General features: G+C 44.4%; 1 protein-coding gene across 2 annotated transcripts in view; it reads left to right on the forward strand.

Annotated features, from left to right (window-relative positions):
- ADAMTS12 (ADAM metallopeptidase with thrombospondin type 1 motif 12) overlaps nucleotides 1–3,365 on the forward strand; it is a 162,306-nt gene extending 158,941 nt beyond the window's left edge. For both annotated transcript variants that reach the window (XM_055790698.1, XM_055790697.1), the window contains one exon: nucleotides 382–3,365. In XM_055790698.1, coding sequence (XP_055646673.1) covers nucleotides 382–617 — 236 coding nt within the window. In that variant the 3' untranslated portion in view covers nucleotides 618–3,365. The remainder of the gene's footprint in view (nucleotides 1–381) is intronic.
- The last annotated feature ends 18,265 nt before the right edge of the window (nucleotides 3,366–21,630 follow it).

Raw genomic sequence — 21,630 nt, forward strand, 5'->3', positions numbered from 1 at the left:
TGTCTTAAACGCACTATTACAAGAATGCAAAAGTACCAGACTCACAAATCAGTGTTGCTAGACTTTCTCTGGCAGTTCTTAAAAGCAGACACATTAAAGTGAAAAACATAGATCAGCTGTGTCTGCTGCAGAAGTGAAGCCTCACTGAACAGTAATAAAAGAGTGCTGTGTTTTCCAAGACAGAAGGTCATGTGAAGTTTAATAGGACCTGTTCACTTAAAAGTCTTAAAATTTCAGGGGGACCAAGATGACCTTTAATAAAAAGGAAGAGAAAGCTCTCATAAATAAGAGCCTTAACAGGCATAAAGCAGTTTAAAATCCTAGAACTGCAGATAATCTGTCAGCAAAAACATAGCTAATTCTCTCATTTCTCCACCATAGGGCTACCCTGCAGCAGAGACCAACTGTCGGTTCACTTCTGCCAGAGGCTGAAAGGCATTGGCAAATGCTTGCTGCCGTCAATACAGACTCAGTGCTGCTTCACGTGTAGTCAGCCCCAAATCCGTAAGAAAGCAAGATACTGGGGTCAGCGAGGCCTCAAACAACAAAACTACACTAAATCTAGAAGAAAATCACCTCAAAACCGAGAAAACAACAACCAAGCTGCTCAGCACTAGCTGTTTTTTATCTAGTTGCTTTCATTAGGGCTTCTGTTTACAGGATTTATGTTCCTTCTTTTTTTTTTCTGAACCATCCAACATAAATGAAAATCTATGACCAAAACAGGGAAAACATGTCCCTTTGGGTTATCAGTCCAAATTTACCGCTTCAAATTTTTCTCTGTAACAGTCCAAAATTTGCAACATAATTTGCAGTGTACCAGCAGATAGTACTTCTTAGGCATGCATAGAGGCTAGAGACAAGCTTGCAAGAGTTTTTTGATTTTTTAAAATTAATGTTTTACTTGTTTTTTCTTCCATCTCTTTTCCAAAACCCACTTGAAACAGCAGTACCACTTTGAGTGCTGAGTGAAGGCGGCTGACGGGGCAGCAGACACAGACCTGCACTGTCAGCCAGATCCCACAGTGCTCACTTACTTCTCTGTTATTAGGAATCAAGGTGAAGTGGCAGTTTGCTCACTTCATAAATTTAAACACAGAGTTTTGTAATAACCAATTATGATATGCAGGCTGAATTGAAACATTGAGTTTTTCAAAAGAAAAATTGTTAATTTAGTACTTGAATGAACCTCCAAAGGGTACCTCAGCAACAGCCTGTCCTGGTCAGTTTTCTTCTGCTACAGGTAACTTGCTGTAACCTGAAAACCCCACCAAATATGGGATGTTAAGTTGCTGAATAAGTTTTAAGCAACATTTCTTGGTACCGTGAAAGCAAAGCTGCTTGCATCTACCACCTTTACAGACAGATTGTAATTCACACCAGTATTCAGTGGCAGAGCTATCATTTTATCCAGTATGTCCTAGTAGAGTGCAAGCTCACATCCACAAGACTATCACCTCACTCACAGGAAACTTCACTCCAGTGCAAATCCATCCATCATAGTAAGGGTGAGGGCACCTGGGACAGGAGCCTGAGACCGAGAGCATCTGCATACCTCTGGGCCTCAGGTATTAGGAGAGCACCAGCCAAATAGTGTATCTCTTCTGCTATTGAAGAAAATGGCAGAACAAACTTCAGGGACACCAGAATGGACCCTTTGAAGCAAAACTGGGCATCTTCAAAAGAGCTGGACAGAGTCTGACATTTAGATTCCATTGAGGTTCAGTAGGAGTTGGACACCTAGGTTCTTCATGCTCTTTTGAAAATCTCAGATTTACTCCCTAGCTAACTGACAATTCGAGATTGTAATACAGGGAAATGTCACATTTTATGCAGTGTAGAGCGAGATGCGTAGCCATGAATGCAAGTGTCACTATGGTTACAGAGCTATGACTAACAATAGCCCTATTTCTAGACAGACCTTCATGAAAGTTGATAGAAATATTTGGGCCTGGCTATTATGTATTAACCTAATGATGGCCACAGGTCTAATTGTTCTTTTTCATAGGTTGACCTTTACCTAAGGGCTTACTTCTTCACTTGAAGTCTCTGGGAGTTCAGGATATGCAGCATGGTAAGGTTAGATTTATTAACCTCTGTGATGGCAATATAACCCCAGTTACAGGTGCTGATAAAGCTTAAAATCCACTGTTAAAAATATGGTGCTAGTATAACAAACATGGGGGATGACTTAAAATGGTGCGTGTGCCTGCATGTGTGTACATAGCACACATGCAGGTACTCTTTAAATAATACGTGTCTATGGTGTTGCTGGACAATGCCAGACACACTGCTTTTTAAGTTTCACAGTGCACTTATGTCTTTCTGAGGTCCTGAATGGCTACTGACCCTTTAAGCAATAGATACCTGGGCACTTCTTGTTCCACTGAACACAGAAATATTGAGTCATGCGAAGGAGTGGAGGTGTCCCGTCTGATTCAGGAAGTGTTTGGGCAGGTCCTGGCCTCACGCTGCATTGTGCAGGGCAGAGCATGTACTGCTTCATCCAGCTAGTACAATGCACGCTGATGGCCAAACATCCTAGACTGGTGGACAGTGCAGATGCTTCTGACGTTCCCAGAAGCATCTTCTAGGATTTGGGCAGGACCAAGTTAGTTTCACTTCAGAGTCAGACTTTTCTGTGCTCAGAAGTACCTGCAATGTTTTATCCACAGATGTCAGCAGAAGTGGGCCATCAGGTATGTGAGCGAATGAGAAAGGAGCTGACCGGGTGGATGTAGTGCAGGTGGGAGGAAGAGTGCCTGGCAGGGTTGTCCTTTCCAGTGCTCCTTATGGCTCGTGTGCAGTAAACCCATTTCTGGCTTCATTGTTTTCTTGGGGAGCTGTAATTTCGTTTGAAATGGATAAAAAGATAAATTATATTATGGACATTAGTCAAAATATTTTTTCTACCCAGGGAAGCACAGTCATCACTGTTGCTCAACTTAAAGCTTTAGGGAAAAGGCTGTGACAAGAACTATTTTAACAGAGCAGTGCCACTGCTGTATTTTACATAGGTTCTTACATTGCACTGATCAGCCTAATATCTCTTCTGTGCTAATAATATGTGCAGTCATCTCTCCCATCCATTTAGTAAGATTCCTTCCTTACGAGATAATTATTTTTAAGTACAGGTGGATTTACGATCCTAACCCAGATGGTCACTATTCTCAAAACTGAATACAGTATTAAGCACCAAGGTATAAAACCATTATATTATCATATTAGCCTAAGACACATCAGCTTCAACAGGTTGCTCAGGAAGAAACTTGTATTTTGCATATTCGCTGCTTGTTTGAACTTCAAACTGCTTGTTTGAAGGTTTAAAAAGCAAACTATGACGACATATTTGTTTCAAGCTTCAATAAATGGCATTGCTTACGTCTGTTGTTTCTGGTGTTTTATGTTTCCAGTGCAGGAAGATTCATATGATAGAATTCCAAGGAAAAATAAGCTTAGAAAGTATCTTTGTATTCAAGGGGAATCCTCATAATTGAGGTATTTTGATGCTTGATATTGCAACGTAAAGGGGATAATTAAAAAGAATGAGGGAAAAAGTAGCGGAAAAAGGTGCTTAGTAAAAATACACATTAATAGGGTTAGTTATTTCCTATGAAACAGATGACATCTGGCCACTTCTAGTCCAAGCAGATGTGCCTTATGTCCTTGACAGCAGATCTGTGCTTGTCTGTTGTGTCTATTGACGGATGTATTTGTTTTCCTTGAAGAGCTGTATACAATATGATGCCCACTCTCCCACTCACCACCCACACCACCCTGGAATCTTACCAATATTCAAATTTTGCAAGTACTGCTGATGCTGATGCCCAGAAACTTAATCACACTAACCCTGTTCCTTGGCATGCAGCCCAGGAGCACAGGCATCGCAGCTGGGCATATGTGCTTGGGTAGACAGCACCATCGGTTTGCACTCAGTTGCCAAACTCCACCCATGCATCCATCCATGGGTTCAGCCTCGTAACACCCTATGGAAGCTGCAGAAACTAGCTCCTTCTTAACTTCACAAAGGAAGTGTGGATCTCCAGCCCACAGGGGCAGCATCTTGCACAGGTGCTCTGAGGGAAAGGAATGAATTGAATTGAGAAATGAGTTGAAGCTCCCTCCACTTTGCAAAGGTTCATGAGGCATTCGCAGGATGACATGCAGTACAAATGCAGCCTGAGGAGCAGTTTCTGCTGTCTGCGGCACTGTACATGGCTCACTGTACTTCTTTGGCCCAGCCAAGCGTGCAGCACCCACCAAAGGAACAGCCTTCTGACTGCCTAGCATCGGCTTGAAAGGAAGTCAGCACGCAGGTAAAACGTTGTGCTTGTGGCTGTAGGGATTCCTCCGTGATCTTAGCAGAAACAGGGGCAGAGTGTGGGTGGATTTGAACACTCTGTTGTCCATTTTCCCCCGTGGCTTCTGTGGAACCGCATTTGTCAATCAGTGGCTGTAGCAGTTTTATGGAAGTACCAAATTGCTTGATATTACCCGTGCTTAAGCAGAATTAAGTTTATATAATGTATATGCAGGCATTCAGGGGTAGCTACAGGGAGAAGTTATCTACTACACTTCACAAGTAAGTACTGACTGATTGCCTGCTGATTGTTACACATGCAGCCTCCGTCTGTCCATTCTACAAGTTGTTCTAGGGCAATTTGAGCTCCAAGATGCTGCTCAGGAAGACCCTAAATGTCACACACAGTGACAGCAAACTACATTGCGTGTGCCTCCAGCTGTCAGGTACCGTCTTGCAACTCACTGCGGGGGGTGTTGGGTGTCTTCCTTCTCTAAGCCTTTCTAAGGCTGCAAGCTTGCGTGTGGTTTGTGGCACCTGGTGACAGCAGCTCTGCTGTGAACCGACTCTGGCTAAGCCAAAGGCCAGAAGAGCATCCTCATAGTTGAGCTGGAATAACTTACTTCATCAGCTGGGTTTCACATAGGGTCAGATGTCATGCTCTGCAATGTGAGCGGGCTAGGCGGTGAGATGTGTATAGGTGTGAGTCTCATTAGTACCTAAATATGAAAATAGCTACTTTTTGGTATTCAAGGCACTATCAGAACTAGACCTTTTCAGCAGATTTCTAGTTGTGCAGGCTTCTCTGCCAGCAGGAACGCACTTGTGTGATGATGGGATGAAGCAAGAGAGAAGTAGGGATTTGAGGAGTAGTGTTCCAGATGGAGGCACTTAATGCAGCAGCAGTGATAGATTAATTTTGTGGATACAGGAACACAGTACATTGGAGACTTAAGAGGGAGAAATTTTAGCCCTGTTGAAGTGAATGTCCTAGGTATCCTTGTTTTCTGTGGGTTATCATGTTGCCCAGGAGAACAGGACTTGGTGCCAGACATTGGACTGACAGATCCAACTGTGTTTACAGGGACTTGTCTACTACAGAATGGTGATCAATAAGAAATGTGGTTTATTGCTGCTGCCCAGCGTTGCACACACACACACCCCCCCCAGCTGTTATGCCTGCAGGTGGTAGAATATGCGGGGCCCACACAAGGATGCTGCTTATTCTGTGATTGATCAATCCCAACCTCCTAATTTTTCTTAATGAACAAATTCAAGGATCTCCAGCATGCCCACAGGAACAAAACCTGGGGTACGTTAGCCGTGAAGTACAGGTCTCTGCTACAGATATGGTGGTGGCAGCAGTAAAAGCCAGCCGGCGGATGAGCAGTAACTACAGAACTTTTGGAGTGGCCAACCACCTTCTGTAAGCTGAGGTGCCTGGGTTTTGGGAGGAATCTGTGGCAAATGTGAAAACCAGGACATTGTTAAGTATCTGGGCTGCTGTTGGATGCGTACTTGAAAGACACAATCAAATAAAAAAAGAAAATTTGTCAAGGTTCTTGGGGGCTTCTGCTAATTCACTGTTACTATTATGAGTCATTAGGTGTAGCTTTCACTAAATCAAAGTCAAAGATTTGGAACAGAGGAAAATAGTTGCTTGAAGGGATGGAGTGTTCTGGGGAAGCAGTCTTTTGCTAGACCTCTGGAGTTAGCCCTGTCTCTGTCACATTACAAGCAGGTGAGGAGACAGTCCTCAGCAGCTGTCTGTTCTCCGCTGGATTCAGTGGTTCAGCGGGGCTGAGGCATGACATGTCCCTTCTCTTCATATCGACTGTAGAGGACAGTACTTCTGGGGCTGTGAAGGCGAGTGAGTCAGAGGCCTGCCCCAAAGCCTCATTCGTGAGAGGCTGCAGTCTTGCAGTCTGGCTTCCCCGCCCCCCCCCCCCCCCCGGCCTGAAAGGTAAGGGGTTGTGCCCAGTTTCCTAATGAACAGGCAAAGACAGTGCCCAGGGCATTGAGCGAAGGACGTGGTGTAAGGGTCAGCTCTTACTGCGCCATAAAGGCAGGACAGAAACCCTGAATTCCCTCTTGTTTAGTATAAAGTATCAATAAATGAAAGACGAGGTGAATCCTGGATTTTAAACCCTTAAGGGTCGTCTTGTTGGATTTGAGTGGATACTATCTGCTAGCAAAAAGAGAATGTGTTCTGTGTGTAGAGGCTGGGCGAAGCTGGAAGCAAGGAAAGACTGCATGTGGGGTCAAGCCAGCTGCTTGCAAATGAGCAGCAGAGGCCCGGGCAGGTGGAGGTTACGGCACATGTGAGCATTTCAAGGCAGCGTGCAGCTTTACTGCAGCAGTAATCCTTGGGATGTGAACAGGCCCTCCCGTAATGCCATGTCTGTGGTCCTGCTTGCCGGACTGCCTGAGCAAAGGGCACTGCTGTTTGCTGCAGTGCTGCTGTTGGGGGAAATTCGCACTGGGAACACGGACATGCTGGAGCGGTGGTAAACGTGGCATGTCCTGGTTTCAGCTGGGGTAGGGTTTTCTTCTTAGCAGCTGGTGCATTGCTGTGTTCTGGATTTGGTGTGGCAATAATGTTGATAATATACCGATGTTTTAATTTGTTGCTAAGTAATGTTTATACTAAGCCAAGGACTTTTCAGTTTCTCAGGCCCTGCCAGCGAGAGGGATGGAGTGGCACCAGAAACTGGGAGGGGACACAGCCAGAACAGCTGACCCCTACTGACCAAAGGGATATTCCGAACCATAGAATATCAGGCTCAGCATGTAAAGTTGGGGGAAGAAGGTAGGGAGGGATGTTTGGAGTGATGGTGTTTGTCTTTCCAAGTAACCGTTACACATGATGGAGCCAGCTTTCCTGGGAATAGTTGAACACCTGCCTGCCCATGGGAAGTGCTGAATGAATTCCTTGTTTTGCTTTGCTTGCACAAACGGCTTTTGCTTTACCCATTAAACTGTCTTTGTCTCAACCCACGAGTTTTTTCACTTTTACCCTTCTGATTCTCTGCCCCATCCTGATGCAGGGGGAGTGAGCAAGCAGCTGTGTGGGGCTTAGTAGCTGGCTGGGGTTAAACCACGACATGGCATTAATGGAAATTGCCATAAGGAAAACTCCACTGTGAGTTGAAGCTGATTAATGAACTAGCAGAGAGGGAACGCTTTAATAGAAACCCATGAGGACACTCTGTGAACAGGAGTGCAGAGAATTTTCAAGCTCCCCACATGCTTATTTATACAGATGGCAGGCATGGAGACACTATGCTTTCTGTCTATTCTCCTGCATGTGTTAGCTGTTGCATACAATAGCTGAACTAATGAAGCCTGATATTAAATTACCTCTTATCCACTGTGTTCACTTGGAAGTCTATTATTTGGTTGTTTGGCTCTGGAAGTAAAAATTTATCAGCATGTTATAATGTATGGGAGCCTGAGTCAGACTCATAACAAACAGTGCTGGCTTATGAAATTACTGTCCTTGCTGCAATACCTACTATTTGAAAGCTAATTGAATGGCATTTTCCTCCAAAGGAAGAGTGCAAATTCTTTCCTGTGTGTCCCCATCCCTAGTTCTAGCCTTCACAGCCCCGGCCCTGTAGTCAAAGCAAGTCACTGGAATAACTAATGCACCCATGAGATTCTGCCACCAGCTAAAAGCAGGCAGTCCCAGACCCTGCACCCAGCAGCTGTGGACCTAGATGGAAAGTAACTTGCTACTTCTCCTGTCCATCTGATGAGATGTTGAGCCCAGGTGGGCTTGGCTTCACAGCCACATAAAATTGAAATTATTGCATCTGAGCTGAGGGAGGGCCATGAGCGTCCTCAGGCTCCAGCATAAAGCAGTAGTTTGCTGACAGCAAACGTCCCCATTGTTAGCAAGTGCTCCCAGCACGTGACCTGGGAGCTGACCGTTCCCTGTTGCTCCCAAGTCACGCCATTTCTGTTGATGCCTGTCTTCCAAGTGTGTGTTTAGGCAAGGAGGTGGAGAGTATATTGCAGCAGCCAGACCCTGCTGGAGTTAATGGGAGCTGACACGGGTCTTGGTAATTATTGTAGTTACACGTTCAGCTAACCTGATTTTGGCTGAAGCTTCTTGCTGCCTCCTGCTGCCCTCACAGAAGGGACACATGGTCTGATTGACAAGTGTAACCTTGTTTATATGGGGACCTTGCTGGGAGTTGACAGCGCTGGTGTAAAACCCGTGCGAGGATGCTGGAGTTTTTGATCTGCTGCTTCTTTGCCTCTTCAACACCCAGTTACACAGAGCTGCAGTCCACTTGACCTGCATCCAGCCTCCAAATGGGAAATGTGTCTTTCACCCCTTGTTGGACTTTTGGTATCCAAGAGAGTGCTGAGATGGAGACCAGAAATGCATTCACTGCCGAGCTCAACAAATCCTTTGAGCAACCACATCTCTGTGTTCACTGACTGCTGTTATTACAAGCATGTGAGGAGGCGAAAAGTGTCCACTAATACAAAGGAAGCTTTGTCCAGGGAGCTTTTATCCTGCTGCTCTGACTGCCATGGCCATGGGTCTGAAACTGCAGAAAGGTATTCAAGACTGGAGTTGAAATTTTCCATCCGCTACAGCTGGTCACCCTTGCACCAAGTGCAGAATGAAAGTTTTTGTTAAGCAGCAATGGGGACAAACTACGCTTGAAAGTTTTAGTTGCTGAACAGTAGGGTGTTGGTGCATTTGAAACCTTTCACACACGAAGTCAGGTTCCATGAGGAATCATGAATGATGTCAAAGATAGTAATTTTGATATTTCTGAAATGAAATTTTTCTGTTGGGGAATGCAGGTGGGTGCTGTTCACAGGACAGAAGCTGCTACTGGGTGGTTCATCCACTAGCTGCCACTTCCCTGGGGTTTGCACTTGGATCAGGTACCTAGCTGCAACTTGGTGTAAGTGCCCTAAGTGCACATTTGCGCACGATGCTGGAGTGGTCCCTCTCCTGTCTTTCCTTTTGACAGAGTTTTCCACTATAAAGTGACAATTACAGCAGCACAGATGGTATAATGTGGTATTGAGTTCTGTCAGCTGAGAGCAAGGAGCAGACCCCTCTTCAGTGCACAGGGAAACATCTCCATTTCATCTTGACCTTAGATGATAGTTTTTAAAAAAAATAAATAGTCAGCTGAGGAAGAAACAGTTAACTCAGAAAAGCTCCTTATTTTCCGGTGGCCAGATACATTGTGCTGGTTTTGTTCAGGAGATCTGCGGAGCATGAAGCTGAAAGTTGCTGGTTTCACTGGGTGTGTTTCAGCAGCCCACAGCCAAGGCAGGCTGATGCTGAGCTGGCCCAGTAGGCAATTACCGAACAGATTTATAGGGCATGTCTGACTGACTCCCATCGTTTCTGCACACACAGGGCTGTCATGCGCTTGAGCCTGAAGACCTTTTATGGGGTAAAAAGTAAAATAGGTCTCTGAGGAGACGAACACTGCCTATCCTCTGCGATACCCCGTGTCACCACTACATCTCAGATCGGAGTTGCCTGCTGAGTAGAAAGTAGACAATATATGGGGCACAAAATCCACTGTAGATTAGAGCTACGCAGGCAACAGAGTTTCTTTCTCCTTTTTCATCATCTTTATTTATCAGTTTCCTTTACATTTGGTGAATGACTAAATATTTCACCCTGGATTAATGCATGAAGGTTGCTAGTAAGAAGGCTGTTGCATCCTTAACAGTACTTGTTCTGATAAAAGGAAAAGTAGGTTCTTAATTTGAGCTACACAGAGGTTGTGTCCCAGTGAAATCAAGACGTCTGGTATGCTCGTGACTTGGGCTGCTAGAATGACTGAAACTCCTGATTAATCTCTTGTTTCATTACTACATATTTTCAAGCTTTTTGCCTTTTGCTAGCAGCCATTTTTATACTGTCTGCTTCCAACCTCAGCACTGTGCTCTTTCTTTCAGTGCCAGGAATAGGCGCAGTCTCCATTAGAAATCTATTCCACAGAGAGGTGTTTGCAAACTGTGGTCAAATCATCTCTCTGTCTTCCCTTAAATGAAATTAATACACTGAGGTTTTTCAGTTATTTCAAGGCATATTTCATGGATGTCAATTTTTTCTCTTCTGTTTTTGAACCCTTAAAAATTTAACTTTGAAGTTCAGACATATAAACTTGCTACAGAATTGCAAATCTGGTCTTGTCACTGCACACTCATTGGTATTCTGTTACTTTTTCAGGGTCAAATTTTACTTATTACAGCTCTAACATTAGGTTGTAAACATAAACTCAATTGGTAGTTTATCATTAGTATGCTGCTATTTTCCGATGTCATGAACTTCAGCACACAGCCCCCCTCTTATATTCTTATGTATGACCTTCATCTTTGCTTTCAGGGTTTTTTTCCCTTCATGAAGGCAGATCTTTAAATTCCACTGACTTTAAGAAGTGACCCAGTTCACCCTGCCTAACCAAACTCCCTCATTTACTGTCTCGCCAATTTTTGTGTCATTTGCAAATATTCTCAGCACTGATTTTCTGTTTTCTTCCAGATCACCAATAAAGATATTTAATGGCAGGAATATTTCTCTATGAGAGTGAAGTTATATTTTTATGATGAATTCTGAATGTGCTTGTGTTTAAAACGGTGGAGGTTTATACAATCAAAATATTGCATGAGGCAAAATGAAATGTTTCACAGGTATCTTTTATCCAGTCCAGTTAAGCTCATTGTCTGTTGGAGGGAAGCTATGTTACAGTTGTGGCTTTTCTTTGACAAGAACCAACCTAGTACGAGCCACAACCCTAACCTTGGTCTTACTGAAATTTCAGCCTCAAGGAACACTTAAAACATGCTCAGCTTTGAAATGTCTTTGATCTCAGCTTTCTGTTGGCATAACTATTGAGACATCTTCGGGTCAGCTGGCCGGTTGCCATCTTAAACATCCAAAATGGGAAGAAAGCAAAATAAAGAGACTTGTAGGGATCTATCACATGACATGCTTCTCTGTTGCCTTTTGACACTTCTAACTATGCATTTGAAATTATAGGAATTCTGAAAACTTAAACAGCTGCTGTTCCAACCAGGTGTGGACCAACACGTGGGAACAGCAGCGCTCTGGGAATTTGTTACAGCAAAGGAAAAACTTCATCTGGCTTCTTTTCGCACTAATGGCTGATATGCTTGCTGACTGCAAACCTTCAGCTTATATATGTTCCTAGGGCATCCCCTGGAGCTGTCTGCCAGGAACTTGCAGGCCCACTATTTAGAGCTGGATGAAGCCTGCCTATGAAAGCCCATGAACTTTACAGAGTGAGGATGGTACCAATGTGTCCCCAGAGGTTACACACCCGGGTTCAGTAGACCATGCGCTGAGACACAGCAGCAAAAATCCTATTGCTTCTGATGTGTGGCAGCAGCAACAGGGACCACCAGGGAGTTGTGTGTGCTTGCGGCTTTTCTTGATCCAGGAAGGACCACTGTCTCCTTGCAGAGCCCAGGCTGTGTAACGTCCAAGGAAGTTATGATGTAGGAGATCCTGGTTTTGAAAGTCTTCCTGAGCCAATACTGCTATGTGCCTGAAGATTTGATCAGCAGGGGAGCCTGCAATGGGAGATGCTGTGCTCCAGGCTCAAGTTGGAAAAGGTGCATCCCAAACCCAGGCTGCAACCTTGGTGCACACAGGTGTTAATCCAGAGCCTTCTCTAGGGACCATTAGTTGGCCATGGCTCCTACAGAGTAAAACCAAATGGAGGAAGGGAGGCTCACAAAGGAGCTGGAAGCCCTTATCACTGCCTTAACTGAGCAAATAATCCTAAAGGTCTTTGTAGCTGAAGCCAGGAGCAGAGCTGCTTTTGATCTAGGGAGACTAGTCTAGCTCAGTAACAGCTTGGAGGGGCAAGCACATCGTTTCATAAGCAGATCCAGCTACTGCTAGTTTGGAGGCGAAAGAAGAAGGCAGCTTGGAATTCTGGAAATTCGTGGGAGAAGGCAGGTGACTGTGACCCTGTTACAAATCCAGGTGCTCTTTGGATCTACTGCCTGTGTAGTGCTGAGCTGTGTCCCCTCTGGATGGATCCCAGAAGTGCAGCCATAGGCTTGTGGTCAGGCAGAACATCCACGGACAGCTCCAAAGCAGAGGTAGTTACTGATGACTGGTAAAATTAAGTAAAAATGTGTGCAATTTTCATAAGAGGAGGAATCTCATTATCTGAGTGAAGGACTTACCACTTCAGCCTTGTGCCAACACTGTATAAGCTTGTGAACAAGCAATAATTTGCCTCTGAATGGACAATTTTGGGAATACTTATCTTCAATGATCTGAGCTCACTCTCTGTTTAGCCATCTGATGACTAAAAATACCCCCTTCTAAATGAACTAATATCAGATATTATTTCAAATGTTAATGATACCTAGCTTATAAAATAACAGCTGGACTCTGAATCTCTAGACAGTTCAGAACCGGAGCTGGTCAGGAGTTTTTTAATGGATAAAGAGACTTCACTGATGATATTTTGTTCAACTTTGGGAAACTCAGAATTCATTTTTTAAAATGATGTATTTTAGGATAAATGACATCTTACTAGACAAAGCGATTTTTTTTCCATGAAAAAAAATATTGTCATAACTAACATCTTCCTTTTGAAGTAAAGTCTTGGCAAAGTTGTAGTTCTTAGTGGAAAGCTGACGAGCAATTAAAACCTTGACCTATGTCTGTTTGTTTGACCCTGTGTGTGGTCCTAGCAACTACTGAGAAATAACAAAGTATTTCTGCAATGATGGTATTAACTCCTATGTCCTGTCTAATTTCCTTTCTGTGCCTACACTTCCCCCCTACCCCGCCATAAAGATTGGAGGAATACTGCATAGTAACTGATGAGCTGTGCTATTATTCATTATTGTCGTGCGCTGTTAAATAGCCTTTATATGCTATATATTATATGGCACTGGGTGTTATTTATTAACATATGCAACTTCAAATCACGATTCATATGAAATTGCTCTCTCGGAGATCTGAAGACAGTCTTCAAATGATGCGCTGAAAATTATTTCTACCTCAAATACCAAGTCATGTAATTTGAAGAGGCAGCTGAATAAAACTGGACAGCAATTTGTAAGATTTTCATCAGTAGAAGCTTGCCCTTTTCCCATTTTTAAAATGAAAAACAAAACTGTAATTGCTTGAAATTCAGTCCATGTTCACAAAAAAGCTTTGGATAATTTTGAATGAAGCTTCAGGTGTTCAGTTAAATATCCCTTGGATGAGATTTGCATGACTGTAAGTCCCTAATTCGAAAATTGTTCGGATAAAAGTGCAGGGTTTTTTTTTCTCACAAACATCTATGCGTGCATTTTTTTACAAAATCCTTTTTAGTCTCCAGCTCTACTGTTCCAGCTACCTGCTGTTGATTCTATTTCCATCACATCTGAAGCAACGTGTGTGATTTCTCCCTAATACCCCTTCCTTCATCATCTTGTGGTCCTTCACAGGACTCCTTCCAGTACATTCGTGTCTCTTCTAATGGGGAGCCCAGCCCTGGAGGCAGCACTCCAAACATGTATCACCAGGCTGAGGTGGGGAAGAATCACCTCCCTTGATCTATTAGCAATGCTCTGCCTAATGCAGCCTAGGATGATGTGGCCTTTGCTGGCTCATGTTCATCTTGCTCATCAGGATCCCCAGACTGCTGTCCAGTCAGTCGGTGCCCAGCCTGTACTGGTGCTGGGGGTTATCTGCCCCCAGGTGCGGGACACTGCGTTTCCCTTTGTTGAACTGCCTGCGGCTCCCGTCAGCCCATCTCTCTAGCCTGCTGAGGACCCTCTGAATGGTGGCACAACCCTCCGGTGTATCAGTCACTCCTTCCCCTGCAAACCTGCTGAGGGTGCGCTCTGTCCCATCATCCAGATCATCAATGAAGATGTCAAACACGACTGGCCCTGCTATGAACATCGGGGCATGCCACCAGCCACTGCCCTCCAGGTGGACTTTGTGCTGCTACATCATAATCCTTTTAGCCTGACAGTTCAGCCACTTCTCAATTTAACTTGCTCCACTTACCTAGTCCATACTTCATCTATTTGCCAACAAGGATATTACAGAACACAGTAGCAAAAGCCCTGCTAAAGCTGTGATAGACAGCAGGTTTGTATTCAGGCAGGCGAATTCAAAACGCCGATTTGCTTGACTGATGGTAGCCCAGCAGACTTTGCCTGAGGCAGGTAAAGACGGGCTCACAAAAATCTCTTTCTGCTGACAGGTGCCCATGGTTGCAACCTGAAGCAAAAAGGCTGTCAAAAGCCAGTACAGACTAGAAACATACTCAGCAAGCTCAGCCCTTTACAGTGTAGGTAACTGAAACAAAGAATGTCTTGTCTTTCTTGAGGAAATTCAGCCCTCAGTCTTCTCACTCTGCAGTGACAAAAGGGTGACTGAGAGCCAGATGTTGTTTGCAGCTGAGGTAGAAAAAAAGGAAATCAGCTTCTCTTGTGCTGAGTTGTCTCTGAGGATGAAAACTGTCCAGCTGCAGGCCTTCAATGTCATTTGTTTTTATGAAACTCTCGTGTGCTGCTGTTACAGCAGGGTAATCCTTGCCAAGGGTTGTGATGCTGCCCTTCCTGCCCACTGCCTCCCCTCCACCACCTCTGCCCGTTATCTTAAGTACCAATGGCTCTTGTCAAGTGAAAATGTCTTTCTTATGCTGGTGCAGAAATGCCACAGTAATAAAGAGAAAAATATATCCACTTCTACAATGAAGACTGAAAACTACTGGAAGGAGGAAGGGATAAAATAAATTGCTAGCTATCAGGCTTCTGATGCTTTCAGCTTTTCAAGCAGATAATATATATCTTCCTGCACACTGCAGAGCTGGAAGAGAACAGAAAGGATTAAAAGAGTCACTGGTAAATTGCTGGGAAGAAGATCAAGCCTTCATGTGTGGCTCAGAGAGATCTTCCAGCCACCAAAGTTGGTGCCTAAACACCACACAGGGTTGTCTACAGTAATGACCCCAAACCAGGCTGCAGAGCTTCAGCACACGCTCATCCTCCTCTGGACTTACGCTTGATCATGACGTCTGATGAAAACTGCCTGCTTGGTGGGCATACCAGCTCTGAAGGCCCTGCTGATGAACTGTGGAGCAGAAGTAAAGAGCAGGTTAGATTTTTTTTATCCATTTTTTTTTCCATATATTGTTATCCCTGATAGTTTATGAAGACTGTTTTCTTCCAAAGGACTGGAGACCTTTTATAGATAATAGCCATTCCAAGGCACTGGTGATATTTTGAGCACTGAATCAATAACGGCCCTGAAATACCATAAGCCAAGGTAGACCAGGGAAGGACTGATGATTTTTTTCCTTTTGCAGCTTTTGAAGCAGCACCTCTCTGAGCTCCTGTGGCTCCTTGGGCGGCATGGCCCTTGCGAGATGCTCTGTCCTGCAGACCCTGAGACAGAGCCAACACGGTCCCACAGAACAGGCTGTGCAGAGCTGTACACAGTGGGTGACGCAGGTGGGGCTGGGTGGCAGACACCTGGTCAGCCCGTGTGCGGAGGGAGGCAAGGACTTAATACTGCTGTCAGCGTTAGCAGCGGTAACACTGACCCTCTGCAGTGCCCCAGAGCTGTGCTGAATTGGGCCTCAAAGGGGTGCTATGAATATCCAAAAAGGCATTGAAGATTTGAGGTGAGAGTGGTCCCACTGAGAACAGGATGTCACTGTCTCCATCCTTGAACTAAATATTACAGCACAGACGATGCCTGTAGTGATGCAGGGCAGGGCTGTTCACGGCTGCAATTTAAACAGTCGAGAATCTCCATCCTTTTCAAAATGAAAAAAGTTTTGACCACGTTTGTTTTCTCTTTCTGTGGCTCATAGCGTGGTTCACTTACTGCTCTGATGCAAAAGACTGGGTCAATGAGTACTGGCAGGTGCTAAAAATGAGTGGTGCGAGAAACCGCAATCCCCTTGTGCCATGCCTGCTTGCAGTCGTGCAGTGGTGCAGACGGACTCTGCATATGTACATATACACACATGCAGGGTTGCTCTTTCTTCTAACAAATGCAATCTAATTAAAAATGCTGCTTCGCAAAGCAAACAGAAGAGGTGGTGCTATGTGGCGGGCAGAGCACTGGTTTCCAGGCCTGAAGGTCCGATTCTTCCAGGGGGTTTGCAGAGTGACAATGGGTAAGTCAGTGCAGCACCCTGCACTCCTGGTGCCCCCTGTAATTAAATCACTGGCTCCTCAGAGCAGAGGCTGCTTGTGTACAGCTTTGAACAATGAGGTTTAAATCCTGTTAGAGGTCCCTTGGCACTGCATTAATACTATTATATTAATCATATTATATGATTTACTGCCACATCACCAGGACAGTTTTTAAGAAGAATGACACTGCGATGAAGGGACAGAGCTGAGGATGGGAAGTTAAAACTTCTAGTCTGGATTTCTGTTACAATTTTGACCTGAGCATTTATTCCTTCAACTAGCATAACCTGCACAGGTTAGCCATCAGCAAACTAAGATTTGTATAAATTCTCTTTAGCTTGCTCTATTGCTGTTATTTATTTTGGCTCTGACTCTGACACAGATAATCCATTTAAGCTCATGTTATCATAATCAAAAAGCAACTATGTAAAAGAAAGGCAGTATGAATTACCATTCATAAGCAAATGGTATTCTCCCAGGGGTTGTAAGCTGAGAATGAACAGACTGCCCAGCTGCGGTGCGGAAGGGAGGTTGTAGCAGAGAGGACCCACTTGGCAGCTCTCGGCATGTACAAGAAGAGAGGTATCACCATCCCTGTTTTGGGCTGACATGCAGCTGAACTTCCTATCATCAGTTCCTTTGTCATCTCAGATGGCATATGTGCTAGGGGAGCAGGGGCAGCAAATACCCACCACCCCATAAGCTCTGACACGGGCACCTGTGCCTTCCTGGCTCCCCATGGTACAGCCAGCCCAGAAACACTTGTCTGAACAAGCGTGATTGATTGATTAGCTGTAGAGGCGCGGTAATTATACCATGCTCAGCCCACTGGCTGAGGCTCTGGTCTGTAAGTCTCTACAATATCTGTAGGTCGGTAGATTCTTCTCCACAGTGCGGTGTTATCCCTCTGCTGAGGGTGCGGCTGGGCGCGTCCGAGGGAGGCAGCTGTGGGATGCTGCCATCAGAAGGCAGCGTGGCCATGCCATCTTTGGCTGGGGAGGGAAAAGCGAGCTACGGCCTTGGAGCTAGACCATGATTCCTGACATATTTTATTTGGTGGTATAGGTGAGCCAGTTGTGGAGGTTCTCCATTAGCCCGACTCCAGGTGAAGGCTGGAAGGGAAAATTGCAACTGGGCTGATCTTCAGAAGTGGCCCAGTAGACTGTGGGTTGCGGCATTGGAAGAGCCTCCCTGGGGCATCTTCACATGGCCCACCGTCGTTTCAGGTGTAATTGCTGCAGCAGTTTGACAAAGCCCACTTGTGTAAGTAAAAGCAAAGAGGAAAGCAAACCATGCAAATAATTGGCTTCTGAGAGCTTGGCTGTACCGTGTGGAGCCCTTGCCCTGTGCTGATGGCAAAATGTCATATGAATGTAAATGGGCGGGTAACAGCTCTCCTCCCCCATTCCAGGTCTGAGCATAAAAAAGCACTCCCTCGTTTGCTGTACTCTGCTGTCTCCTCTATTCCATGTCCTTCTCTCCCACAGTTCCTGCAGTCTTTTCCTTTTCTTGCTTCATGATCTCAGCTCGAACCATGACTTAGATACTGCATGATTGCCTCCTGTTTGCTGTTCAGGAAAACGAAGCTGAAATGCACTTTGTTGCAGTATTCGAGCAGTGGCAACACTTTACCCTGGTTACAGCAGGGTGGGATGAGAATGGTGTCCCTTTTGACCTTCAGCAGGTCCTTCACGTACTGTGATGAGACTAGTGCTCCATAGGACATACATACTCACGCGTCTTTACATCTTAAGTTTAATGGGTAGTGCAAAACAGATGTTTCTAAGCAACAATACTTGCCTTGCTTCATTGACATGGAAGGAAAAGTGCATTGTTTGGTGTATCTTAATTCATATACAGACTGATGTCACAAGCTATAGCTGCTGCTTTCTTCCATTCACTTGGGAACATTGCTAGACAAAGAGTGACAGCTTGCCATAATCTCCCTGCACTATCATCTTCCATGCATGGGTATGACTGAAACTACTTTATCATCAGTGGTTTATGATACTTGTTTTGATGAATTTGTTAATTCAAGATAGATAGATAGAGACAGAATAGACAGAAGATAACAGATTATCCTACAAACAAAGTGCTGCTTTGCAAAGTATTCTGTTGAGAACACAAAGCCACACACCACACCGTTGCACCTTGTGCTCCACCAGCTCTATGCGGAGCATCTTGAAAACTCTGGAGTTAATAGCTGGAAATTCAAGATTCTTTAAACAAGAAATAGTAAAGAAAGATTCTAATTTTATATGCTGTTGGTGAGAAGAGAGCAATTCCTTCCTATAAAGTCGAAATATGTTTGAAACCCCCAGTAAAACTCTCAGATCGACTAGGCAGCACAGCCAGGCCTTGATTTCTGTATTTCCTTACTCTCTTCCCTTTTCTCGTGTCTTTTTCTATACATGAGACACCCCAACCTCACAGTGTGCTCTTCTTTGGGTGTCGGGGATTTGGGCTTGAATCCCCTCAGGCAGAGAAGGGAACCAAATGGGGGATGCCACACCAGGGACAGAGACTCAGTGCATGGTAAGTGGCAAGTTTTAAGATGAGTAAGGCATCGCCTCTGCGGTTTAGGTACTTCAGGGCCAGGCAGCAGCTGGCTGCAGAGTAAGTTACAGACTGAGACTAGGCTCAACTTTCCATTGAGTCCCACTCTAGATGCCGAGATCTTTCTTGAATTCAGTTGCAAGAGTGTAGTTTTTGTAAGCAGCTCTTTTTGTTGACTTTCCAGAGCAGTGAGCTGTCGCCGGACTAAATGCTGGATTCCTCTGATAGGCTGTACATGAAATCTGAAAGAATTATCAAGCTCTAGTTTGAGGGAGCTGAGCCCTGAAAAAAGCAGCTCCGAAATTCTTTAAAATAATGTGCTCTTTGTTCTTCCCTAAGTCTGTTTCCCCACCTGCAAATCCAGAATGGTGTAAGTTCATGAATCATACGAGGAAATGGAGATTTGTTGTTTGATGGTCATTTCTAGTCCAATCTTGGAAGTCTTATTCTGTGAAAGAAGTCTTACACTGAAAAACCGAAACAAACTTGTCATTGGAAAGTAGAACCCAAACATTCTGAAATTATTTTTATTTCACCTGTGAACAAACTCAGAAAAAATCTCTGGCAATAAAAGATACAAGTAGCTCAGCTCCTGGCTCTGAGTGTAGGGATACCTGCCTTTCAGTGTAAGAAAGGGAAACCTCGATAGTAGAGTGGGTGTACAATCTGTCCAGGGATGATCTGCTCAAAGACTTACTGTTTAAAAATCCTAAAGAAAGAAACCTTACTTCTGAGAAAAGTCTCTATTTGATCCCTTTGTCCTGTTAGAATGATCTGAAGGTATTTGGACTCCACCTGATCCCTCTGCTGACACCATCTGTCTTGATGTGGGGGTCAGAACTCAGAATGACTATGTGGGATGTGATTTCCCATAGTGAAGTGGAGTATTTATGAACTATTTTCATGTATGATTATTAATTCTCAGCTGGCAATGGCTTCTTGGCAAGGTATACTTGGTAATTAATCCCATTTTGACATTTCAGCGGCTGCACCAATAAAAGGTGTCTTTCCATATTCATGCTCATATTCATAGCTAAGTCTACTGCTCAGTTCATTCAAAGCTGTTCCAGTGTGGAGCCTGACATCCTTGCAGAAATGCATCAGTAGAGATTTTACATCCTTATTGGCCTTTATCCCATCAAACAAAAACAGAGACATTTTCCTTTTATTGCTAATATGCTGCAGACAGGTTACAGTTTGTCCCTGAAGTGTGCAATTGAGAAATCACATATTAAACATGATTAGATTAATGACATTGTGCATTTAAGCTCTTACAGAATATTAAGTTAACTTGTGCTGATGTTGCCATACACAATGTACAAGGGTTAGTTTTGAGTATTCCCAAAATGAAGAGTCATGTTTCAGAGATGTAATAAATCAACGTGTCCGGTTTACAAGCCTGCTGCTACTTGTGATGGATAGCAAAAAGGTGCTCCAAGTGTCAGCCCCTGACGGCATGCAGTGACCGTATTCTCGTCTAGCTAGATAACCCATCACAGGGCGGGATGCTTCAGCCTCAAAGGAGTTTAATCATACTTTGCATCTGGATGTCAGCAAGGAGGCCACTGCATGTCTTTGTTCTACGCTTCCTTGCCCAATACCTGCTTGCCTCTGCCAACCCTCTTGTGCCTGTTTCTGCTTCTCTGCCTGGGGACCCCAGAAAGGCAATTCCAAAGACTTTGGGGAAGACAAGGTTGTCTCATGATGCAGCATGGATTCAGCTGTTGTGCCTCCATTCTAGTGGTCCCTGCTACCTTATCTTTTAATACAGATAGAGAAGTACCGTTGCCTTGTGGAAGCCCTGTCATGTTTAATTGGCATAATTATTTTTTTTTCCTGGATGCTGAACACTTTGCCTTTGGTTGGTGGAGGTTTTTTTCCAGTTTTTACAGCTGCCCTCTGTGCATCTCAGAGTGTTCTCCTGTTTGCAGAAGAGCTTTGTGATCCACTTGAAGGGCATCATTCCGAGGAGGATAGATACCTTATGTAATGAGACTAAAAGTACAGCCCAGATCATTTACCTTAATTCTGAGAACACTACGGAATCTCTCTGGCTGCCTTGCTTTATCTGAGTGCATGTTCTTTGTAGTGATTTATTGGAAGATGTTAATGTATGCTGTGTTCCAGAGGCATTCCTACATGAAAAAAACTTTGATACGAGTCCAAATGTAGCTCATTCTGTATGACTATACTCGGTCACAGTGGCTAACAAGGCATCAACCGCAACCAGGCAACTACGCAAGAACATTCCTGTCCAAGGCAGATGGAAAACACCGGTGTGTAAAAGGGCTGAGTGATTTTGGAAATACTCTTTAAGCACCAAGCAGTATGTGCTGTCATTTTTTAAATAAGCATAGCCTCTAGCAATACTTAATTTTCATAGCATCATTTTACCATTACGAGGTTTGAGGGGCAATTGCTTACATCTTTGCGAGAATGTACCAGAGGGCTTGTGTGGTCTGGGTTTGGATGCAATGGGAAAAAACGTAGTCAGGGCAAGACTGTGTTAAGGTGCCTACACCGATTAACAATTTATCTCACAGCTGGATTCACCCTAAAGGTGATGCTTCACTGCTTTTAGGGCAGTCGAT

Source organism: Falco peregrinus, chromosome Z, assembly GCF_023634155.1.
Source record: "Falco peregrinus isolate bFalPer1 chromosome Z, bFalPer1.pri, whole genome shotgun sequence".
In the NCBI taxonomy this organism is placed as follows: domain Eukaryota; kingdom Metazoa; phylum Chordata; class Aves; order Falconiformes; family Falconidae; genus Falco; species Falco peregrinus.